Source organism: Pipra filicauda, unplaced genomic scaffold, assembly GCF_003945595.2.
Source record: "Pipra filicauda isolate LSUMZ 115617 unplaced genomic scaffold, ASM394559v2 scaffold43_size3849885_pilon, whole genome shotgun sequence".
NCBI classification, from domain to species: domain Eukaryota; kingdom Metazoa; phylum Chordata; class Aves; order Passeriformes; family Pipridae; genus Pipra; species Pipra filicauda.
The window spans coordinates 2,879,620-2,906,052 of NW_024104576.1; the positions used below are offsets into that span (position 1 = coordinate 2,879,620).

The 26,433-nt window shown below is 38.6% G+C and overlaps 1 protein-coding gene across 3 annotated transcripts in view; it reads left to right on the plus strand.

The window, feature by feature from the left end:
* Nucleotides 1-981: 981 nt before the first annotated feature.
* The window catches only part of MAN2B2 (mannosidase alpha class 2B member 2), a 30,245-nt gene continuing 4,793 nt past the window's right edge, over nucleotides 982-26,433 (plus strand). For 2 of the 3 annotated variants that reach the window (XM_039385831.1, XM_039385832.1), the window contains exons 1-11: nucleotides 982-1,141; nucleotides 4,653-4,799; nucleotides 8,348-8,453; nucleotides 10,901-11,073; nucleotides 12,315-12,430; nucleotides 13,253-13,430; nucleotides 16,582-16,780; nucleotides 20,023-20,213; nucleotides 21,060-21,264; nucleotides 22,177-22,310; nucleotides 24,427-24,683. In XM_039385831.1, coding sequence (XP_039241765.1) covers nucleotides 1,004-1,141; nucleotides 4,653-4,799; nucleotides 8,348-8,453; nucleotides 10,901-11,073; nucleotides 12,315-12,430; nucleotides 13,253-13,430; nucleotides 16,582-16,780; nucleotides 20,023-20,213; nucleotides 21,060-21,264; nucleotides 22,177-22,310; nucleotides 24,427-24,683 — 1,844 coding nt within the window. In that variant the 5' untranslated portion in view covers nucleotides 982-1,003. The remainder of the gene's footprint in view (nucleotides 1,142-4,652; nucleotides 4,800-8,347; nucleotides 8,454-10,900; nucleotides 11,074-12,314; nucleotides 12,431-13,252; nucleotides 13,431-16,581; nucleotides 16,781-20,022; nucleotides 20,214-21,059; nucleotides 21,265-22,176; nucleotides 22,311-24,426; nucleotides 24,684-26,433) is intronic. The other variant, XM_027736248.2, reaches the window with a different exon arrangement.

Sequence of the window (26,433 nt, forward strand, 5' to 3'; positions counted from 1 at the left end):
TTTGCACCCAAGTGCCATCTAGTCCAGTAGGAATTAATCTTTTACTTTATAAGTCTGTAGGTGGACACAAGCTATTTGTGATTGTTTCCTTCAGTCACAGAGAGATGACTGATTTAACTAGAATTGGAATCTAGTAATGCTAAATCCACAGACAAATTGAATGCAGGAGCAGTTACCACCCTTCATCTGACGTCCTTTACTTTTGCACTATTGGAAATGAGCTAAGAGTTTGGTATGATATTTTTTGTCATTTCAGGATTGTAAGGTTGTTAAAAGCATATAATTTACTCAAATCAGAACTTAAGCAAGGTAGTTGATTTATACTATAGTGTGTTTTAAAGAATCAAAGTTTAAAAAATAGTTTAATCTATTTTGGCTTTCAATATCACAGTGATTTATTGGGCAGAAACAGGTGCAGCTGCAGAGAAAACTTCTGAGGAAACTGGACTACATTATACTATAACATTTTTTAATTTTGTGTTGGATTTGTTTTTCCTTTTCACTAGGACTTTATGCAGAGAGAAGGGTCTACTTGTTGCTAGCACCAACGAAACACATAATAATACCAATTTAAATGGGATCAGAAGGTCAACGACATAGCATTTAATTTTGCTACAACTTCAAAGAAGCAGACAGTAAACCGTAATGAACTTGAAATAAAGAATTTGCACTCAATTCAAAGGAATTTCCTAGATTTAAAAAAAAAAAATATGGATTTATAGATGTTCAAAATGCAGAACTTGGCCTCTCCCTGAGCCGTCCAGTGTTCCAAGAAAACCAGCTCCGGAATTTTCAGCGAGAGCCACCCGGGGGCTGCGGTTTCACCGACCCTCCACCCCTGCTGTGGGGATGTCACACGCCCGCAGCGGAGCCACCCCCTCGGGCCCCAAAATCCTCTCGTTTGACAGGAAACTCCTGCCGCCTACTTTATTTATTTATTTATTTCTAGGCGGGGAGGCGGTGCCGCGGGACGCGGAAGTGCGGCGGGAGCGCCGCGGCCGCCATGGCTCCCGAGCGCATCCCGCTCCTGCTCCCGCTCCTCATCCTCGCCCTCCTCCCGCGGGCCGGCGGCCGGAGCGACCTGCGGGCCTTCGTGGTCGCCCACAGCCACATGGACGTCGGCTGGATTTACACGGTGCAGGTCGGCGCGGGTTGAGAAGGCGGTGGGGTGGGTTTGCAGCGGCTGGGGCTGAGCGTCCCTGGGCGTCCTCGGGCAAGCAGAGCTGCCCGGACCGTGTAACGCGGGCCGCGGGCTCTGCCTGTTCCTGGAAAACACCCTGCGGAGAAACGCCTAAATCCCTGTAATGTGCAGCTCCCGCCCCGAGTGTGGCCTGGAGCGTGCTCCGTGCCTCGGTGTTTCGAGATCCTCGTTTGGAGGTTGTTCTAGGAGCCATGCCCTTGAATTCTGGGTTTGTCTGTGCCCGCGTTCTGCAGAATCCTGATGGATTTATTTTTTTCTTTTTTTAAGGGAAATCGTCAGTCTGTTTCATGGTACTTTGATTATTTGGTAGGTTTTCACGGTGCTTAGGTGGTAGAGTCACCATCCCTGGAGGTGTTTAAGAAGAGACCGAATGTGGCACTTAATGCCATGGTGTAGTAGACGAGGTGGTGTTGGGTCAAAGGTTGGATCCAATGATCTCAGAGGTCTTTTCCAACCTAACTGATTTTGTGATTCTGTGATCTTGTTATTAAGCCAAAACCCCGGGAAAACTTTGTCTTTTCTTGAGCAAGGAGAACAGGATGCCAGGTCCTCTATAGATGGTGTGGGTTGGAGCCTGGTGCCGCTGAAGTGTAGTAGCAAACTTAATTTTTGCTAAATACATGACATGCAGAGCAAAATAAAGCAGGTGGGGCATTGGTACCTTCGATATTTGTTAGTCAAAATCCTAAATCCTGAATCCTTTTTCATTAGTAGAATTTCTTTCATTTATGTGTGGAAGATGGAATACTTCACTCACTAGAGGGAAATGGCAAGAGGCCTGACTAATAAAAAAGAGGTGATGGCTCACCCAGGAATCTCTGCTGTGCATATATTCTGTCTCCCCTTTTTAGGAAAGATTAGTGAATTTCTCCTTTAATATTTCAAACTCCTACTCAGAAATTGCATCAGAGAATACAAAACTAATTTTTATTTTGGATTGGTTAGTGGTCAAAGATCTCCAAAAGAAATGAAGCACATATAATTTTTACTTTACTTCTTTTTTACAAGATGCATTTGCTTGAAGGCTCAGTTCCTCTCCTGTTAAATCTAAAGCATCAGCAATTCCTATAGTGAAAAACCACAGAGGTTACCTGTAGATCATTTCAAATCCTTCTGAAGTAAATTGAAACTTGAAGGTAACTCTGTAATACGAATGTGATCCCAGCCTATTTAGTGGTTTTGGTTTGCATATTGTTAATTGTCACTCATGACTGACAGCATACTGTTTTTTTTAGTGTTTTATTTTTCCATTTATAATGTGAAATATAAGCATTTTATTTATGATATCAGAACAGGAATCTTCACTGTGTGCTGGAAGTTATAGTACTGATGGAGAATTCCGGCATTGGATGTATAATAAAACTATTTATTTTCCTCTCAAAGAAAGCTATCTGTTGCAATCAAGTAGTAACAGTGGTACCATAATTTATGTGAGATGTGGCAACTCATTGATGGGTCTTAACCATATGGGTGAAAGACACCTCACCATTGTCTAGAATGCAGTACAAAACAATTTTTGCCTCTTGGTATAAGTTTAAAATCTGTATTTAAATAAGCAAAATCTGGGTCACAGCAAGTATCTGATGAGTATCTCATTAGCTGATAGAGGATATAAATTGGAAAGAAAATTTTTATTGTTGCTTGCAAGTATCCTGGTTTGTGAGAACAATTATTTTCAGTTACCACCCAGGCAACTGGAGTTTGTGAACTTTGTAGGATTGGGTAATATCTTACTGCTTAGTTCCAGTGTAGTTTGAGTCATAGTAAAGACTGACTAGCTTTAATCTCCAAAATACCTCAAGAAAATATTTTCAGGAGGTTACCACACAGAATATTTTAGTATTGTATTCAATTTGAAAAGTCTTTGTTCAGTCCTTAAAATATCATGTACTCCACTCAACTATTAAGAACTAAAATTGAGCCTGATGTTGTAATCCTTGTACGTATGCTTGCATTTTAGGATATGTTGTTTGTAGCCAATTGCCAGTGAAAAATGAAAATTCATTATCAATCACTTGCGTGTGTTGTGTTTGAATATTGCTAAAACTTGAAATCCTTAATTAAAATTTCACATTGTATTAAGCATCTAATCATAATCTTGAGTTTAAAAAACCCTTATAAGCCAATGGAGAAATCATTGAGGGAGTAATTATTTAGATAAGCACAGCAATATTTTAAGCCATTCCTCCTACACTCAAATGTTTTCCTTTTTCTAATGACATGAGCATTTTTACAAAGGTGGCTGAATTTCTGTTGTGGAAAGCAAGGGATTAGGAAGAGTTCATTTCTGATTTGGATTAGCTCATCTCCTTCTTATTTCAAAGGGTGATTTTCGTGTAGGAAATTTGCCTAAATATAAACTATGGATTCATGTTTTACATATCATGGCCATTAGTTTTTAGAGGGGTCAGAGGTCTGTGTGTCAGTCACTTTAAGATGTAAGTATTGTGCTGTGTGTTCTTAAGTACCAGCAGTTTAAGTAGAAAAGTGTTTTGGTTAGTGTAAAATAAGTGTGCTATAACGTGCAGATTACTTATTACAAGAAAAGACAGACATTTCAGGAAATCCTGGGATCTCGGCTGTTGTCTTTAGACATTCTGTATCACTTTGAAATTAAGTAAAAGGCATAAGACTGCATCTGGTCAGCAGAAGTTGTTCTGGCCAAGGTAAGTGTACATAAAATATCTCAAAAATTAATGTGATGTTGTTAATTTGATACCGTATCATAGAATATAGCAGTGTGATGGTTATTTGATGAATAAAAGTCCGTAGGCCTTGTTCTGGAATAGAGATGTCTTTAGGAGAGACATAGATGGGGTAGATGCACAAAATCTCACACTAGGTGTTTCTGCGTCAACAGTCAAACTCATTCTAAGATTCCTTTACCAGCTTGATTTTACTCTATCCTTAAACATCAAGCACATTACAGTTATTTTTCATAATAGTGTAATTTACAGTGTATGTATCACTGTATTGTACTGGCAACGCACACCCACAGCACAGAGTCATACTCGCTCTGAAGAAGCAATTCTGGTAATTCAGGCCGTCAAAAGAAGAGCGGGAATGGGAGAATAAAGTGTGCATGAGGGGTTTTTAAACTCTGTTGGTGCAAAGTCTTACCATTCATGACATTGATTTAAGGTGAGCAATGAGGAACTGGGTAACCTGTTCCCAGTATGTCAAAAAGAAAGCCTGTATTAGTGTCCGGTGATCTTGGGAGAAGCGACACCATGATCTAGTCAGGTCCCCAGTCATGGGGATGTATTCTGGAACAGAAGGGCCAAAGGGCTGAACATAGTCAGAACTCGGTCTTTCTGAGGGTACAAAGGAAGTGTGCGGTAAATGTGAAGTTTTCAATCTCTCTGTTTTCAAACCCAATGAGTGTTTAAAACAGCCCTTTTATTATAGGCAAAACAGGGCTTATTTACTTCTTTTTCTTCTTTTTTTTCAGGAAAGTATGCATGCTTATGCAGCAAATGTCTATACAACGGTTGTAGAAGAGCTAATGAAAGGAGAAGAGCGCAAATTTATTGCAGTGGAGCAGGAATTCTTTCGACTCTGGTGGGACTTGGTAGCCACAGATACACAGAAGCAGCAGGTAAACTGCACTAGAGCCATGCTTCCTGCTAACAAGGAATCCACACTCTTTTCAGGGGATAAATAGGAGCAAAGTACTTCACCATTTGCTTTTTGCCCAGGTCTTGTGCAAGCTGTCTCTGAATCTGGTACTTCATATGAAAGGACCTTAATTCTAAAGGCAGTTGCAAGAGGTTAAGCCCCAGCTATAGATTAGAGCAGTAGGAGGTATTAACCTTTGCACTGAAGACTTTTTAAACTTTACAGTTCTTGTTTCATTGGCAACTTACTTATCTGGGGGCATGCTAGTATAAGATGTGGGTGATTCTGAAAGAGGCTGCATCAATATCTGTTAAAACATCTGAAGCCTAACACTGCTGACAAGAAGGAACTTTTTTTTCTTTTCAGTTAAGTACTGCTCAAAAACCTGCCATTTGTAAACAAGGATACTGCAGCAAAGAGGTGACTGTGGATTCAATGGCACTGTGTTTTTTTTCTAGTGAAGACGTCATGAGGTTTTATTTGTCGCTTTTTCTTTCTTCTGGCCTGGAACAAACATATTGAAATCAAAGACTGGGCTGGTAACCTACAAGCTGGTTATGTCTTGCATTGCAGATGTTTGTTTTGGATCGTAAAACTGAAGGGCATACAGGTGCAGCTTCCCGTAGGAACTTACTCAGAACTCCATGGTGTGTTTTGTTACCAGGGTCCAGCCAAGCATGTTACTTGTAGTACTTCACATTTTAGTTCATTTGAAGTTCTAGATGTTTAAAGCATTGTGTAAAAAAATCACGTCTTGTCTGGTTTTGGAGTGTTTTTTACATAGTCCTTCACTAAATTCTGAATCTTCTGTAATATTCAGTATTTCAGTAACAGCTTACAGCCTGCATGCAGCTGATCTTTGCATGAGAGATTTTGCTGGGTTTAGGCAGTTTGCTGGTTTTGTGTGGGCACTTGGCCCATACTTGCCTGTTGCAGAATGATTTTCTTAATTTTTTTTTTAAATTGATAAACTATACTGTAAGTCTGGGGTGGGGAAGAAAATAGCATAGGAAGTGCTTTCTACAGGGAATATGTCATGCTGCTATAACTAAAATAAAAAGTCAGAGCCCATATTTCTAATATCTATTCTTGCTATTATGTGGAATCCACAAGAATAAATTAGTGTCACATTTGACCTCAGTAGTGCAAAACTAGTACTTATGATTCAGCCCTTAATTTCTTAGCCTAATTATTTATAATTGTTGCTTTTACGCATTTTATAGTCAGTTCTCGAGTTATTTTATGGTTGCTTCTCTGAAAAATAAAATGGTTAAAAACAAATTCCTCTGGAACCTGTGTGTCTAACATTGAATCTCTAATTTAAATTAGAGCTGTGATGCTTGCACATAAATGACATGTTTTTAACATTAGCAAGTTGCAAATATTGGTCCCTGAAATTAGGTCACTCTGGTTACTGTCCTGCTTTTTCCACTTGAACTCTAGCATTAATGATTTTCTATAGTACAAGCACTCTCTGGTTTTAATTTTCCCTCTTTTTTTTTTTTTTTTTTTAACTTAGTGGTTTGCTTGGAATACAGGATTTAATTCTAGTTTCTTTTGAAGTTTCTGCTTTGGATTGGAACAATAGCATTAAAAACTAAGAAAAGGTACAGCTTGGGTACAGAAGCTGGTTTTGCAATTCAGACAAGAGAGTATGTAGGAGTGAAATGTACTGCAGCAGTATTCAGCCAGATATGGATGTTGTAGTTCTCAGTACATGTTATTTCCACAGTATTTTCTTGTATAAACTATTCTTACCTCCTTACCCTTGTTTGATGTCTGGCTGCTTTAACTAGGGAAAAAAAAGATGTGTAGCTACTTCTGTGTGGTTTGTAGACATGAATTGATGTAAGAACTGTAGTATTGTCCCAAGGGTCACAGATATGTTCTAACCTGCTGCTTAAAGTACCACTGTATCTGTTTTTTCCATTCCTCCTTCCTTTTGCCCTGTTCTGGTCAGAAAAAGTGCTCGTCCTTACGGATACTGTTTTCTTACCCCACCCCCTTTTTTTTTTTTTTTGATGGAGTGTTAGATATTATTCAATTCCTTGAAGTATTTTTCTTGTGTTTTCACCCTCTCAGTGGTTCCACAAAGTTTACATTAAAGAAATGTTTCCGTGGCCCAAAATTTGGATCAGAGGTATATTTTGGACATCCATCCAAATGGGGAATAATAATCACAGATTCTTTTCATGTAGGTCAGGGCCAGTTCTGTGCTGACACCAGATATCAGTTATCTGGTCTCCCAGCATGCTAATCAGTCACCACAGTCAGCTGGAACTAATTTAGGAATGCTGAGCCCTGAAGCATTTTCACAACATTGTGAAGGAGAGAAATGATTATAATCAAAATTGACAATCTGGCATCCTATCTTAGCAGACACTGAATGTTCCTGGGGAAATAAACATAATAGCTCTGGAACTGGCATCCTATGACAGATTTAAAAAAAAAAGATGGGGATTAAAATCCATATTTATATAAACTTAATTTTTAGAAGTCCGGGATATCTCTCAATTTGTAGTGAAGTAACTATAATAAAACCAGAAGACTCCATAAGACTTTTAGAAAGGGACAGAAACTACTCCTTCCTCCCTCCAAACACCACCCCCTACTTCATCCAGCATTTGCTGAAAGTTATACTTGTCAGCATACCTGTTGTTTCTAGTAGTTGAAATTTAAGAACAAACAAACAACCCCCAAACAAAACCAAACAAAATGAAACCCAAACAAAAAAACAAACAAAAAGAATAAACCCCCAAAACAACCCAGGAAGAAAAACCACCCAAAGTTGGCGGTTTTAAAACTTGGAAAAAGAGACCAGAAACGCAGGTCAGCAATGGGTTTATGAGGCAGGCAAACCCGTGGAATTACTATTTCTTCATAAAGCATTCTGTCTGTCACAAGTTGAGCAACTTGTCTGTGCTCCAAAGGCAAGATAGATGCATACAGAGTAGAAGAGGTATGTATGTGATGACACACTGTCTCTCTCCTGGATCCCACAGATCTCAGTCTCCAACTGAAGGAAACCTTGGAAGCCTGAATATTGTTGCATGCCTGGGATTCTGTTGCTGCTTGCAGGGGGTTGCATGTTGTTCCCTCATCCAGCCACCCAATACCTTCCCTAAGCTAAGAAGGACGCAGCAGACAAGACTGTAGGCTGCTGCCAGTGCGGTGCATGGGGACGAGTCTGGTGTTTAGACAGTATAAAAAGGCACAGTGAGAGCCCTACTGAGAAACATGAAAAGGTCAGTGTGTATCTGGCAGTGCATCCTTTGTGTCTGCTACCTAGTTTCAGTGCAAGCTGGGTAAATCAGTGCACTGTGCAACACACAGTGCTTTTTTCCTCCTCCTTGTTCTCCTTTTGATAGCACTCAGTACAGACAGCCTTTTATCCCGCTTTTGGTCCTCGATGCAGTCTTGACAAGTGTTGTGTCTGGGTAATGTGCTGTGATCTGAAATGAATTTGCAGCCTTTCTGGATAAGACTGAAATGATGTTTATGTTCTGTGTCTTAATTTCAATATTATAGGTCCATCAGTTGCTTCAGGAGGGACGACTGGAATTTGTCATTGGAGGACAAGTGATGCATGATGAAGCTGTGACACTAATTGATGATCAAATTTTACAGTTGACAGGTATCATATTTGCATTTAACTTTTATTTTTCATTGTTATGACCTTGGAGGTTTTGGTTTTCATTTTTTCCACCTCAGAAATTGCTATTATTTTCTTACTCTTTAAGAACTGATGAAAGATCTCATATTTTTTGCTTGCTGGTGGGTTATTTGTATAAAAATCTTGGCTTTAAAAAAAATAAAAACCATGACACTTCTGCAGCAGGCAGAAGGGTTACCAAAAGCTGTTTTGTCAGTTATAAACTCATTTGGAGCAGAGGCATTTTGTGTGTGTGTGTGTGTGTGTGTGTGTGTGTGTGTGTGTGTGTGTGTGTGTGTGTGTGTGTGTGTGTGTGTGTGTGTGTGTGTGTGTGTGTGTTTGAGAGCTTAAGCTCCTGGGAAGATAGCTGTGGTGAAATTGAGGGTATGAAACACTCTGCATGAAAATATTTGGTAGCAATTCAGAGTGTGAGCAGGTTGTATTGTTCAGGCAAAGTTTTCTGCATAATGGGAGCCATGGAATGTCATTGAGGTCATCTGAAATCTTCATCATTGCTTGATGAAGAAACCCCCATTTGTAATTATGGTCATCAGCTTCTGTTAGAAGGTGCATATTTCCAAGAGATGCACTATTTCCCATTTTAGTCTCCCAGCTTCTGCATCCAGTCATTTGTGTTACACCTGGCCATCTGATGGTTTAGGAAGTCTTTTAGCACATAGGTTTATCTGGTTAATGAAAAAAGAAACAAGATAAATCATGCCACCACTGTGCTATAGATGTCTATAACATGCCGTGAGGGAGTAGCAGGGAGGGGATGTATTAGCACCAACTGCCATGGCTGATATAAACCCTGCCCATTTCAGGGCTACACTCTGTGCAGCTTTCTGCATGGAAGAGTAAAGGGCCAGGAAACACTTCTGTTATTTTCTGAATCTGCACAGCACCACTGGCCTTGTTCCTTGCTTTATCAAGAGCACGAGATTAGCAGCTGCTTCTGCATCTCAGTGAGTTACCACATCACACTCTGGCCAAGAGGAAAGGAGGAGATGAACTACTGCAAACACAACTTTCTTTCATTGGAGTTAGCTGAAAAAGACATTATTTCTAATTTAATATTTCATTCTGTGTATAAACATATTAAAAAAAAAAAAAGAAAATTTGAGTTTGGTAACTTATTCATCAGGAACAGAAGTATTAATATATTTTAAAATTCTCATTTTTTTTCCCCTGAAAGCACTCTGCTCAGTTTGAGCACACATGAAAAAAAAGTATCCTTGCATTGTGTGGAGTTCAGGTTGAGAAGACAGAGCCAGTGCAGATATTTAGGGTCTACATTTCATGTCTTCTCCTGTCTGTCCAGCCAACTGTGTTTTGGAAGAGCCTGGCAAACTCTGCTTCAGATGTGCTTCCATTATGAGAGTTAAAATAAACACATTGTGAATATTTTCCCTACAGAAGACGTTAACCATTGGAAAGATGAAGTGAAAAGAGGCCTTGCAACCTCACTTGTTCAAATGCGATATTAAAGTTTGAACAGGAGTTAGTCCAAAATGGGGAAAGATATGATTGTGTTTTCAAATAGTTCTGAGCATAATTCTGTAACTATGAAATTAGGATCTGCAGGGGGGATTTTTTGTGTGTTTGCTTGGCTGCTTGGTTTGTTTTGGGTTGGGTTTTGTTTGTCCATTTGTTTGTTTTGGGGGGAGTTGTTGTTTGTTTGTTGGGAGGGTTGGTTTGGTTTTGTGGCGGTTTTTTTGGGTGGATGGGGTGTTTTATGGTGAGGATTTTAGTCCAAAATATTGGAGTTCCAAATAAAACCTACTGCTTTGCTGTTTGTTTTACTTTCATTTGAGTGATTTTTTTTCTCAGTTTATTGTATTATCTGGTCTTTCTAGTTTGGGGGTTTCTTTTTTCAAAACTCATTTCTATACAGAATTAAATAACATTAGTTGTAAATAACATCTTGTATCAAGATTGCTGTTAACCTTTGGCTTTTTTCTTTTTATATGACTGAGGATTGTATTCATTCTAGTTTTGTTTGCTGGATGGCTTGCTTCCTTCTCCCTTTGTCACTGATATGACACTGAAATTTTCTGAGAATGGGTTTTATGATTTGAGCAAACATAAATTAACCCCCAGTTTGTTGTTTTCATGCAGACTCCAACCTCGCTATCAGCCTTAACTTAATCTGTATCTAAGCACTTTTTCCCAGACCTGTCTCTAATCATAATTCCTTTTTGTTATTCATCGTTTATAATGTTGATGAGTTATACTAGGCATAGCAAAACAAGTATTGTCAGTGTGACACTTTTTCCTGTGAATCATTAAATTCCTGAAACTTTGAATGCTTTGGAAAACAGCAACAAAGAGCTATTCTTTAAGTGCTTATCTGTGACATTAAATGCCTATTAAATTTATAAAATTAACTTTGAAAAGTATTCCTAACCTAAACAAATTTTGCTTTGCAGAAGGCCATGGATTTTTGTATGAAACTTTTGGATTCAGGCCTCAGTTTTCTTGGCATGTTGATCCTTTTGGAGCTTCAGCTACAACACCAACTCTTTTTGCTCTGGCTGGTTTTAATGCTCATCTTGTTTCTCGGATTGATTATGATCTGAAGGCTGACATGCAGAAAAACAAGGTAAAAAATAGCCGTAGGACTGAAACCATTGCCAGACTCTCCTTCCAGTAATCTAAACCATGACATTAAGATAAACATCTCTGAGATCTGTGCAAGAAAATGCAGGTATTTCTTCTCTAAAAGTGACATGCTGACCGCCTGTGGTTATGGTGAAACATACTGAATCTGCGTTATATGGTCAAGTAATATCTTTGTGACTTCTGATCTGCAATGAAATGTAGTCTAACCTGAAGAAGACACAGAATGTGGGCAGTTGGGCAAGTCTAAGTGGGCATTGAATTAGGAGTGTTGGAACCAGAGGTATCTAAAATAAGTTTGATTTCCCTGAGAAAATCTTGGATCTGTCAGTTTTTACGTGGACTGTCTTAAAGTGTAGTGTGTTTGTTTGGACATGGTGTTGTCAGGCTTGGAACATTTATTTGTACCTGTAAAATTAGTAATACTGGGTCAGTTAGAGTTGCAGCTATTCATGATTTTGCTGAATTCAGTTTTTGTTTCATGTTCTGCCTTTTCATATCACAAGTGCTTCTCTTTTCATATCACAACGTTGAACCCTGATCTGTCTTCAGTTTTACTCGCTACGTTATGTGAAAATAAGGGGCTTTCACTACTGTGATCTGGGCATTAGGCTGTTTTTATGAATCTTGGGTAAAACTCAAGTGTCTCTGAAGAAGACAATAGAATTTCTGTTGAATTTGGTGAAGCAGGGACCTGTCACCTTATGTTTGCAGTGAAGTGCAATACTTCCTTTCTGCTAAAATCTTTTATGAGCTTTTGACAATCTTTGCCCAACTAATTTTTTTCTGACACTTTACAGTCTGAAGGCTTCCAAAACCGTAAAAACTCTATTTCAGTTGATTAAACACTGATTTCCAGTGACTACAGTGCAATCAGACTACATCTGGATCTCTCTCCTAGCCTATGGGTGTCTACCTTCTGCTGTAAAAAGTGAGCTGTGATGGCTGTGATAAGTCAGGCTTACATCTGGATTTTAGAGTGCTGGCAGTGTACTGCTTCCTCTCCTTTTCCATCAATTATAATAGAACAAGGCAGTGCTGTAGCCTCCTATATATAATGTGTGACCTTGCCTGAGGCACCATTGGCTGTTCTTCAGAAAAAGCACTTAAAAGTATTACAAGTGGTGGAAGAGAAGATGGGAATTCTGAAGTCTTGAGTTGTTAATGATGTATTTCTGTGCTTGTCATCAAGGGTAATGGTTTCTTACCTTTTTTGTTTTCCAGAAGCTTCAGTTTGTGTGGCAGGGTTCTCCTTCCTTATCTGAAAGCCAGGAGATCTTCACGCATGTTATGGATCAGTACAGCTACTGTACTCCATCACATCTGCCTTTTTCAAACAGGTCGGAAGATTTCCCAAATAAGCAGAAATGTTCACTTCTGAGAGTTTATATTGTTGGAGTTTAAGCATTTTCTTTGACTGTTTTCTTTCAACAGCGTTCTATTGCTTTCTTCTGACCTGTGGTAGGTCAAGGAGATGTCTAGACTGTAGATCTGAGTAAGGATTATTAAGCACCTCCAGCTACCCACCATAATAAATGAAGTTTTCTCACTACCTAACAATTAAATTCTAAAAAGTGACACTACTGACAGGTATTAAAGTACTTCAAAATATTGACAGACTTGGAAAATAATGTTTTCTAGCACCAGGAAGCTTGGAACACAGGTACGGCTTTCATACCTGTATATATATATACACATGTAAATGTGTATGAGTGTGTATATATATAAAAATATATGTATGTATATATATATGTATAAAATGTCAGTCCTTTTCCATATACTTTTTGAAGAAATCCAAAAGCTTTTGAAAACTTTATTTTGCTCACTGGATTATCCAGTAAAATACTCTGTAAATTAAGTCTACATGGGGGAACATCCTCTTTGTTACAAAGCTTTCTGGTTTGTCCTATGATTTTTTTGTTCTATGCCAGCAAGCAGCAGGGACTTGAAAAGTTACACAGTGTTGAAAGAAAACTGGGCAATCTTCCCCCTACCTCCACTCTCATATAAATACTAAAACCAAAATACTAGCAATGATTAATAAACTGATTTTTTTGCCTCTAATTCCATGTCTGTCTACATTTTATACCAGCACCGTTTGATGTGTTTTTCCCACTCGTATAAATCCTGTTTATAACCTGCTGCTTTCTGCTTCTACTTAGGTCAGCATTTTATTGGAATGGATTTGCAACTTTTCCAGATCCCCCAAAAGATGGTGTTTATCCAAACATGAGTCTCCCTGTTACAGACACTAACCTCCATCAGTATGCACAAACCATGGTGGCAAACATTAAGGAGAGAGCAGCCTGGTTCCGAACAAGTGATGTGTTGTGGCCCTGGGTAAGTGCCTCATCAGCATTTGCTTTAGAAGTGGCAAGTACACTGTGGACAGTAGGATAATGTTACTTTGCTGCAGAATGTACTGCAGAAATGCACATACAAACCACGTGACATAAAGTGTTTTTTCTAATAAGTGTGGTCCAAATGTCTACTAGTAATGATTTTTAAAACTTTTTGTACAGTCTGTCAACTGTCTAGCAAGTCTTCCACACTACTTAACATAGAAAGAAATGTGACAAAACTGTAAAGATAATCTCTTGCAAAACTGTATATTGCAATATTGCTTCCTTTTGTCTCTCTGGTTTGTCTATTTAAATCATGTCTTTATGTAACTGCTTAGCACAACATAACCCTGTGTGAACAAAAATTATAGCTTTACAATAAAACGTATGACACATTAGGTAGAAAAGGTCTTTTCTAACAGAAAATATGTAATCATTTTCTTATACCATCTTTGTATTTTAGTTAGAAACATAAGCATATACCAGCTTGGTCATCCAAACACTTTTTTTCAGCAGCGTGCTGTGTTAATTGTATCCTACATGTACATGTAGCACTGATATGCTCTTGCTGTTTTTGAGTCCTTAGGAAAGAGTAACTTTCCCTGAACTGAATGTACAGTCTGTTTTTTAATTTTGATGGATGCTGCAGGTCTCACAATATTAAAGGATGATGTATCTTCTTAAGGTGGCTATTCTACCACCATATCTCTTGTTGCAAAGAAAACAAATCAGTTTTCTGGCTGATGCAGCTTTGAGTCACTGATTTGTTTTTCTCCTGTGTTTGTGACGCTGTTGCTTAAATTGAATTTATTATTTTTTATAGAGAGTAAGAAGATAAGGTAGGATATAACACTCTGTAGTAGTGCTATAATGAAAGTTATGCTGGAATGGAGAGGAAGTTTTGAATAGTACAAATAAATCCCAAACATCTAGATCCAAACCTGCAGTTTCGCAGTAATGTAAGAAAACTTCAGTCTCTGACTTCTATATTTGTGTGCTTGTGATAATGAGTTTTAAACAAAGTAATAGAAGTTTGTTGCTCATTCATGGTACTATGTATAGAAGTAGAGAGAAATAGATATGCTATGATTTTATACTATTTTTTCAAGATTATAAATACTTTTAAGTATTTGGATTTCTTTTTTTCCTTTAATTAAAAGAAGAAGAAATATATACCTTCCCATTTAACCTCAGACCTCACATCTAGACTGTTGTAACTTTTGTGATGAGTTACATGGACAAACAAGTGTTCATTCATGACCAGAAACACCTAGTTGTACTAGGCTGCAGGGCAATGTAAAAGTTCAGACTTGCCTCTTTAGAGGCCATAGGAGCAGATGTATTGTCTTCAGGGCTGGTACTGATCAGATGTATTGTCTTGAGGTGTTTTTTGGCCAGTGTGGTTGAACTAATTGTATAGTAATGTATAGTGTTCCTTTTCAAAGTTTTGTTAACCTAGTAAGTGGATGTGGTGGCTAACTAAAGCAGGTTCTCCTGGATATCCTTGTTCTACAGAGCTACACTGCTCCTCAGCTACTGTGTTCTGTGTGAGTGGTGTCTATCAGCCCAGCACATCCCCTTCTGTAGTGCAAAGTGTCTGCATTTTATGAGGAGGTCTTCTTGAATCATGGGTTGAAAAAAGTGCTGTATAAATGTGAAGTAGTTTTAACTGGTAAACCTATTACTTCCTCACAATTTTAACTGGAGTCAGCAGTAGGAAGTCTGGTTTGCACTGACTGCTGGCCTTTCAATTTTGTGGGGGTTTTTTATATGTCTTAGTAGCTCATTCCATTTTGGAATTGTTTTCCAGTTTGTGCTTTATGCATGCAGAAGATCTTTAGATATCTGTGAAGAACTTTTCTGGTTTGGAAGTAGAATTTCTGCTTTTGTCATCAGTGGCTTAACCTGTTAGGTCTGAAGGACAGGCATGTGCACTAGGATTCATAAGGAATGTGACAGTAACCTTACTTGAAAAATGTAGTAAATGGGGAAGGGGCGGGGTTGGCCTTCTCATCTGGGAAGAGAATGGGGAGAGTATTTGCCTCTTAAGGTCAGTTGAACTCATCGAATTCAACTTGTGCATGAGTTGAATGTGTTCGACTTGTGAGGTTAAACCCATGGAGCACAGCAGGTAAAGCATTGGGGTGGAAGATGGGATTGCAAAGAAAATAGAGCCTCCTGGACTATTTCTGCAAAAAACATAAGTTTTGGAAGCAAATTGCTGAAAGCATCTTTATTTTGCAAACAAGATCAGGATTTTATGTGGCTTTCACAGAAACAAAGTGTTGACTTCTTGTGCAGTGTTTTCTATCTCAAGCACAGAGACACAAAGATAAGGCTGCATTAAGCTGCTGTCAGCGTGGGCCTTCTTATATGAAGGAGGTATCGTAGCAAGTTACTGTGCTTCAGGCAAATGTCTGTACTGTAATACTGATAGTTGAAGGATACATGCAGTACCATGGCTCAGTAACTATTTTCCTGTTCAGCTATTGTAGTTGAACAAAGTTGTGCTTAGTTATGCTTTTTTGAGTGTTTGTACATGCAAGCAGTCTGTCTTGAGACACCTTCAACAGAAGGCAGAAGTTGTGCAAGCGTGCTCAAAAAGAGAGGGGCTTTAATGCACAGTATATCACCTCTCTTAACTGCTTGGATGAGTATCAGAAGTACTGTAGCCTACTCTTGTGAGGGGGGATCAGCAACACATTGTGTGACATTTATACTGCAGTGATCTCCGTCCAGATTGTTTGTTTTCACATCATGTCCTCAGCACTTCCTAAAGCTGTAAGAACTCTTAGCAGAACATAGTAACTTCGTTATTTTCTGTTGAGTGGGAGAAATACAGTCTGAAAAGAAACAAAGGTCATCTTTCCAGGCATGTGTGTATGCATTTTTCAATTGGTACCATGAAATTTCATGCTTTTGCATAATATGGTGTGTCAACACACTTCTCCCTGTTTGTAATTCTGGTTGGTTATCAGCTGATCTGTGCAAGTAACCCTACCCACTCTTGACAGTTTTGTAAAAAATATCTTGTTTACGGGCAGTCAAGAGCAAAGGAAATACCGCTTTAATATAGACTGGTATTAAAAAGGATCCTTCTAAATTATGTGACCCACAGTCATTTGGCTGTTCTGTTTTTGGTATTTCAGGGCTGTGACAAACAGTTCTTTAATGCATCTGTTCAGTACTCTAACATGGACTTGTTGTTGGATTATATTAACAAGCATTCTGGTGAGTTTGGAGTGACTGTCCAGTATGCCACTGTTGGTGATTACTTCCAAGCGGTTTATAGCAGGAATCTTACGTGGGAAATTCGGAACTCTCAAGACTTTCTCCCGTATTCAACAGGTAATTAAGTTCACAGCTGCCTAATGTCTGCCTTGAATGTATATATGTAAAATTTTAAGAAGGAAAAATGAGAAATAGAGAGGAAAAACACATTCTCCTTATAAGATTTGTTTTCCCTACCAGGTGTCATCAATAGACAGTTTGATCCCAACTTAGTTGTTTAAAAAAGATTATAGGACCACCGTTGCAATATTTCTTTGGGAACGTTGGAAGCAATGGGTAAAGGAAGAGATAAAGAAAGAATGAGTCTGAAAATAGATTTCTTGTCAAGTTTGCCTAACTTGAGGTTTTTGTTTTGCTGTCTATGAGTAACAACAGAGTGCAAAAGAAAGCTAAGCATAAGGTATCTCCATAAGCATGTGATATCATCCAATATTTTTTTTTAGTGTGCTGAAGAAATGCATAAATACTGCACTAATCAGATTCTGTTCCAGTGAAAACAGTGAGCAATGAGCTAAACCTGTAGGCTTAGGCCACCTGGCTGAAATTCAGTAGGGTATTTCAGGTATTTCAGTGGATGGAGAAAGGTAAAAAAGACTGCAAAGTGTGTAACACATTTCAAACTGGTTAGCGGATGGCAAAGTCATTGCAGAGGTGTATCAACACAACTAACACAAAAAGTCTCTTGTGATGTTGGAGGGGTCTTGTCTGAACTCCATAAAGCAGGGATCCTAGGACCCATTCTCCTTCAAATATAGATTTTGACTATTTGTTTCATGTTTGGGTGTTCAACTTGGAATTCTTTCTTTTTTCTGCTTTCTACACTATAGCATGCACAAATAACCAGTAGCCTCCTAGGCATTCTGCAATATTAGATATGTATCTTATAACTCTCGTCCTCTTCCCCAAAATTAAGCCATAGTAAGGACACAGTGCTGTAGGATCCAGGGAACTGAAAGGAAACTGATAAATGGAAAGATGCCTAAGAACAAGTGGATGTGTGACCAATTAGAACAATGTCCCACTGGTACTGTTTAAAGGAACTGGATTATGCATAGCTTAAAGCAAAGGTGGAAAATGTGACATGGACTGATCTGTGAATGTCTGAAGGAGAAGCGACAGGTAACCAAGGCAGTCTGCAAGCTCTTAGGGTACTTCTGTGTTAGTACAGTGGAACAGGAGTTGGCAAAGTGAAGCAGTCACTGTTGAGGATTTGATGTCCATACTCTAAGTAATTCCAGGAAAATTGGATATAATCTGGTCGTATGGATTTGAATGCCCATTAATGCTTGTTGCATCTCATCAGGAATCTGGTTTGTGAGCTCCATACCCAATGTTTTACTGTAAGCAAAGCATCCTAGGTAAGGATGGCCTGATCGAAAGAAAATACTAATGTAGATGAACCCCTAAAGTTTCCTGTAGGAGAGAGTCTTGTCTTTTTCACTAAAGAAAACAGTCTTAAATTCTGAAGGGGGGTGAGAAAATTCTGTCATAACACAAGTCTCAAAAAGTAAAAATACCACCAGTATTTTTGAAATTCCATAATACGATGTGGCACAAATTCATTGCAGCTGCTTGTTGCTTGCTTGCATCTTACACGCTGCATTAACTCAGCTTTTCAAGAAGAGCTGAAAAGTACTAAGAAGATAGGAAAGAAGTCATGCCATACCCAACATCCCTTTAATTCTTTTCCCCAATAAATTTATCCTTGTAGGCCTCATCGAAGTATGCAGAGAGAAGACACAGCTAACTTCTCTGTCTCATTGATTTGTTTCATTACCTGGTTTATTATAAAATGTCACGGATATCAATAGAATACCTGTCTGTATAATTGTAGCTGCTTCATCACATTTTTTGTCACTGTGGATGTATATTTCAGACTGTTCTGTAATGTGTCTGTTAACTTTTCAGTGAGTAAAAATAACCATTGCTTCCTGTGAATCATTGCATGGACTGATCCTTGGCTCCCTCACCTCCCTCTAGGGATCATGTCATATCTAACAACTTGCTGATAAATGCATTGCCAGCTCTAACTGCTAATATCCTTTTGCAATTGGGTTCTTACTTATATCTTTTGGCATAATATGCCAGCAGGAATCAGTTGCTATTAACTTGCATAATAGCAGCCCCTTCAGTGTTCCAGGTGGGTGCCCACACATGGATGCAGTTTTTTCCCCAAATGGCTTTCTGTGCTTTGCAATTGCAGTATGGATTTGAGTGCACTTTTCTCCCACATACTGTTTTGCTTCTTGATGATTAATCCCCTCTCATTCTTGCTACGCCGTTTTTTCTGTGAGTCACTTGTTGGGCTCAGTGTCACTTCTCTCACATGGAAACTCAAGTTTTAAGTCCCAGGTAAGTATTTCCTTCTACTCTACATTCATTGTACTGTGCTGCTATGTATGTGTGACTCTTCTGCTTGTAACCTTGAACACTGAAATGGAGTTCATTCTGCTGAAACTTACAGCCTCTTTAAGGCCAAAAAGAATTTGTCCTGGAGTGTTTTGAGCAAAAGATCCTATTTTCTAATTGTTCCCTTTGATCTTAGGCTGGTAGATTACTATTGTTGCATATGTGCACTTTAGAAGGCACTTTCTGCAACTTCTTTCTGGAAAAGCTGTTTATCACTGGTTTATTTAAGAAAAAAATCCTCCCAAAACGAACAGAAAACCCACAGACACTCAGTAGAGATTTGAAGGTTTTAAAAACAAGTATTTGTTTTCCTTGTTCACTCTGTGGGGTTCTGAAACATTAGCACAAATGGACTACTGAAATACTTTCCAGTGACCACTTGGGGGCATCTTTTGATGTAGTTTGAAGTGCTGGATTAGTTTGGAGTCATCACATCACTACTTCTACTCCATTTTGAGGAAATAAAATTTAAGATAAATCCTTTATATTAAAAGGCTGAAATGTAGTGAGCTTGTATCAAGCAGTAACCAAGGACTGTAATCTACTTTATTAACGACTAATAATTATACGTGCTTCAGTGAAACTTTGGAAGTTCTCTTGTGCAGATCCACAAGGAGGAAATTCCTACAAACACAGGTTACCTTAGTCAATGCTGACTTTTTATCAGCTTGCACATAACTAGGCCTGTAGGAAAGGTGATAGTTTTCCAAAGAGCATGTTTATGGCTGGGTTTCTTCGTAGGCTTTGTGACTATTCTACTTGATGGCTGATGTGCAACCCCCCAGTAGGATTCATATAAGAAACTGTACAGTAAGAGCCTAATAAGTAACAAGTAAATGATAACTGAAGTGGTGTTTTGACATGTATTGGATCTGTTCAACTCTTAACAGAGCCATTTCAAGCATGGACTGGGTTTTATACTTCTCGGAGCACATTAAAAGGAATTGCAAGGAGAGCAAGTTCACTGCTTTATGCTGGAGAGTCCTTTTTCACACAGTACATCCTGAAACACCCAGCAGGTTCTGTTTGCAAATGTAAAGCCTTAAAGCAACTTCAGAGTCTTAGATGGGCAGTGTCAGAGGTAAACATTGATTTATTTTTAAATTCAAATGAAAATGTTTATTGTCCAAACATAAAGCTTTGCATAAGCATTTCAGCTGTACTGTCTCAAAGTTGCTTTTGTGTTTTTAGAAATAACTTTCCTCTTTTGCAAGTCAATAGTAAAAATGAAACAATTTTTCAAAAATCTGTCTTGAAACATGACTTCAGCCCTTTGACCATGCATTCAAGACATGGTTACTGGCAAATGTTTTCTTTAACCACGGAAAGAGTATGTGGTTTCAAACTTTGCATATGAAATTCCTTTTATTAATTTTAGTTTTATTATTTACAAAATTGTTCTTAAAAATAAAAAAACAAACTGGACTAACTGAAAATTACTGATAATCTCTACTTCTGAAAGTTAGAAGAGGAAGGACAGATTTCTTTCTTCAAAGTTCAGCAGCTAAGTGATCAGCCTCATATCACTAACCATTTACAGTCATCACTAACCATTTACAGTGCTTTTCCTGGTAATAATTGTTTTGTCAGCTAAGTTAATGACCAGATCTTAGTAGGAAATTAAAAACCTGTAAACCTGTCTTGTTATGATATTTTTGCTGCATTCTTGGTTTTGGTAACTTGTATTTTTTCCCTCTAAGTGTGTAACTTCAGTCATTTCTAAATATTAAAAGAGAAATATATATGGAGGGAAATCTGCATGCATCTTGTCTTTGACCGTTTCATGCAATATATAGAAATTTGGAGTAGGCAAAATGTGAATCTGTGAATACAGCTGCAGTAGCTTATTAAGTTACGTGTCTGAAGTTCAGTTGGCCATGTTAGTACAAATGCAAACCTGAAGTTGTCTTCTTGTTACCCCTTTCAAACTATTCTTAAATGTAAGGTCCAGCACCATGATGGCATAACAGGCACAGAATCTCCCAAGGTGAGGGACATGTACATGACTAACTTGATGTATGGAGTGTTCAACGTAAAGAAGCTGATGGCGTCCATAATCTTTGACATGAACAATGCGAAGAAGAACGGAGAGGTCTATTCTTCTGTTTACCCTAAAGACTCAGGAATATCAGGTACTTTTTACACAGCTTTTCCAATTTTCAAGCTACCTTATGAAAGCTATGATGTTTTCCCCCAAAGCAATCAACATGCTATGTACACCTTAGGGCTAGAACCAGGGCTAGAAAATCCTGCTAGACCTGAGGCATGCTCAGGTAAACTCATGAGCTCTCAGATCTCAAGCATCTGAAACCAGGACCCCTAGACTGATGTTAGGCAGAATGAACCACTACATACCCCAGTGCATATATTCTGTCTGGCTCCCAGATTCAGACCTCAACTCTAAAACAGAGGGGAGGATGAGGTGCTGATTGGGGTGATTACTAAACTAACCTTACCCTGCAACATAATATTACATGATAAGAAGCACAGTCAGAGTTAAGAAGTGTTCTTGCTATAATGTACTGCCAGCTTGTGTAAAAAATGTAAAAGGATTTTTAAGGAGTCTGTTCTAAAGACTGTACATTCCCTTTTATCTTTACTTTGGAAACTTTTTAAACTGTCAAATGTAAGCAGTGCCGTGGGCTGCGCAACAGCCCGATTTGGATTTTTACGGGGCTGTTTTTAGATCAGGCTTCTCATTTAATCTTCTGTATAACTGTGATAAAGTTAATACCGCATGACAATGAGTTGTGGTAAGCAGCTTATTTTCACTAAATGCATTTACATTCAACTCAGGTGTCATTTTCTGAATACATAGTCTCTTACGATTGGGTAAAGAATAGAAGAATAAAGCAGAAGAGGTTTTTCCCAAGTTCTAGAAAATATTTTCCTTTTTTCAATCATGAAGTCTTACTGCAGGCTTTTACATTAAAATTTTGTAAGATGGTTTTACCTAGACAGATTTCTCAAATGCTTATTAATAGCACATTTTTAAAATACGTAATATTAGTGACTGATAGTTCTGTTTGTTTGCATGGACAAAGGGGCTGCAGACCTTGACCAATATGTTGTTGTTTACAATCCACTGGCATGGAACATCACTACCTTTGTCACAGTTTCTGTGGGCAACTTGGCAATGAGTGTATATGATGAGCTGGGGCATCCTGTACCTGCACAGGTACTTTAACTTTGTTTCTTTATGTTACTTTTCTCTCACTTATCAGTTTTCATTGACCTGATCCTGCCTCCTGTCAAAGTGGGATTTTCCTAGTCATTCTTCAAGGGTTTTTTTGTTTGCTTGTTTGGTTTTTTTGGTTTTTTTTTACTTGTCTGTTCTCTCAGCAGAGAGACTTTTTTTACTATACAAAAAGACTTGCTGCTCTTGTAGTGTGTTTGGTTTGTCCTTTGCATGCCTGCTGTGTGGGACATGGCACTTTTTATCTTGTCTTTCTATAAAAAACACTGTTTCCAATAAAGCCATTTCCATTGAAGCCCTGACTTACAATTGACAGCTCTGTTTGTGCAATTGACAGATTGCCTTGGGGAGGGAGAAGAAGAGATTTAAGAAATGTAGGTCTTAGTTACAAGCCCAAAAGACACTGGTGTCATTCAACTGCCATTTGACAGCTCATTCTGTCGTAGCCAAACTCCAAGACACATCCAGCTGTTCCCTGGGTGGGAAGAAAGTGGCCTCAAGTGAAAGCTAGCACTGGCCTTCCTCAGGAGCATCTATTGCAGAGAGTGCATTGTCATCAATGGCTTGATAAACCTCTAGGAATGCTTCCTGCATATAAGGCCTGAAGAAGCCTGATGCAATTCCAGATGCTCCCCTCTGTCCCTGAGATGTGATAGCTCGGCAAGTTGTGCCAGGGGACAGAGTTTCTGTTGCCTGTGGCTTATGACTGTCACCGTGCATGAAGGCACATTGTGGTCAGGTAGTGATAACAACAGCTATCTCCTGTTCCTCTCTATGTGACGATGGCGTAAGACCATGCTGCCTTTTCCTGGAAACCATCCGTCTCTTGGGTTAGCACATGGTCATGCTTATCTGTCAGTCACCTCCCGGAAGTCCTTCTGTCTGAGTTACTTCAGGCTTGTAAGATACAAGGAAGAGATTGACGTGTGTTTAAAGCATTTGTTCAGGATTTAGGATGCCCTTAAGTAAAGCTGTCATTCTGTATTTGAGAAAGATGAAGTTCTGTGTTCTGGAGTTGCTCTGTACTCTTTTGCTAGAAGTTACTCATATATGATTGTGGATAGTCACTTGAGGCTAAATGAAATCTCTTTAGCAGTAATGACAAGGTGGTTTAGGGTCTTTTTTTGTTTCCGATATGTGCTGTTCAAAAGTGCATTCATATCACACACTCCTTCCTTTTGAGAGAGAGAAAGCTTTAGCTCAGAACATTGATGTGAGTATGTGGCTGAGAGGAACTAAAGCTTGGCAAGTGCTCTGCTGCCTTCTGCACCAGATGCATGAGTTGTATTATGTATGGAGGGATTGGGAGTAGACCCTGTTGATGCCACTGCAGTAGGTTTTCTGTGCTGTGAGTAACTGGATATATGCCAGTCCACAGTGTGAAGTACAGACAACTTGCTTTAATTTCTCATTAGTCATAACTAACCTTTTTGTCCATATAATCTGCTCAGTATTTATCTAGTCCTGTTTTCTTGCCTCAAACCAGAAGTAGTACTAAATTATATAACTATACCAGGCAGGATACATGTCATGGAAAGATGATTAAAAACTGTTGCTTAAGGTATTTTAGTATTAAGTAAAACTGGTGTTCTGTTTACTGTTCAAAAGTCTGTTACATGCTTCTACTTCATTTCCATGTGCCTTCCTTAAAGGTGAGGATGCATCTGGGTGCTTCCTCCTCTTTCCGTGAGTTTTCTCTTTCTTGCACTAGTCATGTCCCTTATGTGTCAGTCTCTTTTTTGTCATTTGACTGATTACTTTAATTTGTGATTGTTTCTGCTCATATAGACATTTTGCAATGCAGTCTTAAATCAGGATCTACAATTCCATATTCACATTAAAAAAAGCTCAAACCTTTTAATTTGCTTAATGACCTTCTTTCTTTCACTAGAAAGGCTCAGCTTAATCCAAGTTCAACATATTCCCAATTAAAAAGCAGCATGAATTTATAATTTAGAATTATAGGAATGGCAGGTTTAGAGACTTATTATTAAAGTAGTAGCTATGTTTTGTAATTTAGGGCTTATGGCACATGAAGGTAGTTGCCTTGCTAATTGATTTTCTGTAATGAAGCATTGTTGTGTATGTTAATGTACAGGTTCAGACCTCAGTGGAGTCCCCATCTACCTATGATCTGTATATCCTAGTTGCAATAAGTGGTCTGAGCTACAGAAAATACAGTGTTAAACCCTTGGATGGTAAGCAGTCTGCATTTATTGGGAGATCAATCAAGTACAAACGAAGAGACGTAGCTCGTGCAGGTCAACAAAGTCGACAGTTGTTTCCTGTGGTTAACAGCTGCTACCAGGTGCTGTTTGACCAAAGCACAAATCTAATGCACAGCATTACAGAGAGGTGAGATTGCCTGCTTGGTTGGAGTAATGTTTCAGATTCTGTAAAACACTTTGTAAAAATAAGTCCAAGTACTGTATTACGTGTCTTAATTCCGAGACTCAACTAACAGAGTGTCCTTTACAGTCTTACGATTCTTTTTTATCTTCAGTTCACATGTCCTTCTTTTTACAGGAAACTGCAGCACTGGTATAGATCTGATTCCATACTATTTCTGTGGTGATGCCCTGTTTAACTATGTAATTGGTCTAAGATGACATACCACAGTAGTAACTAGTAGATCAGCAGAATCTTAGTGTACTTTAGAATGAAAGAGAGTTCTGAATTTGGGTTTGTGTTAAAAATTACTAAGTAAGCACATACGGTATGGCTTCACAATGAGCCGTAAGTGATAAAGCAAGAGCTTGCTTACACTAATGAGTAGTGTTTTGCAAGTCCCATATCACTCTTTTTGTGGTAGAAAGCTACAAAACTGTTTGAAAGGAAACAATTAACTCTAGAATTTCCATTTAATCAGGCAGATAAAGTGGCAGAATAATCAAGATTTAGGTGAGATCTGAAATTTGCAGGTGGTCTTTCTCAGCTGATGCAAACTGGCCTAATTTCTTCAGCTTCAGTGGAGTGCTATTCTTTTTGCCTGTTCAGGCTTCAGATTGTCAGCTATTAAATACTGATGGAAGATTTGACCCCTTTGACATTGCCTGGTGACAACTAAACCTCTCTCACCTTTGTGGTTTTGTTCATAATTCTGCCTCCTAGAGCAAGAACTCGTTGTCCAGTGTAGTTAAAATCAGCTTTAAAAGTATAGATGGGTCTTAACTAAGAGCCCTGGAGTAAGAATTTCCTCAAAGTGCCTCCAGATCATAACTGTCTCCAGATTCTATGAGAAATATACTGAGGAAGAGCAAAAATCTAGATTCAGATTCCATTTTTCTCCATCCTGTTCTGGTAGGCAGCAAGAGCTGAAATTCAGCACATAGGAGAAATGAGATGTTCACTTTTCTTCACAAGCCTTCAGGCAAGCTCAAAATGTTTGAGTTTCAGCAAGTTTGCTGTGGGGTAATTGGAAAGAGTGAGGTGTCAGGTCACAGTGGGAGGCAAGGTTAAAAAAAAATTGGGATCTTAAACTATGAAGCCTTTTAACTTCAGCCGTGACAGTTAGAACCTCTAGATCTTACCCCTGCACTGGAAGTGCCTCATAACATGAATAGTAGAAGACACTTGGATATGTTTTCTCCTCAGTCATTACAAATTGTGAGTAACTGTATTAGCATGAGTTAAAATGTTTGACAGTTTATATGCCAGATGAAGTGATTTTCCCTGTTTTCACAGCAAGATGCCAAAGGCAGAGCAGGTAGCTGAGGGCAGAATCTTAAGTTACCTTCATATGACTTTCCAGAAGTTGTGATAATAAGTCATGAGTAGCTAAACTGTAAGCTTCAGGGGAGAGAGGAGAAGGCAAAGTAGATAGTGAATGAGCATGAATGTCATTACCAGTGTTAAACATGGGAACCTTCATCATGCTGATTTACCTAGCTACAAAGTTAAATGAACCTGATTATTCATTAATATAGTGCAATGTACCTAATTTTTGTGAGACGGGTAGTTTTGATCCTGTAGCAACTCTCACGTCAAAACAATGAGCTTATGTAGATGATGGTTGGTCTTAAGATGTTTCTTTTTCATGAAAGCATAAAAGGACATAGAAACTCCATTTATTTACACACCGACATATCTTAATGGAAAGCACTTT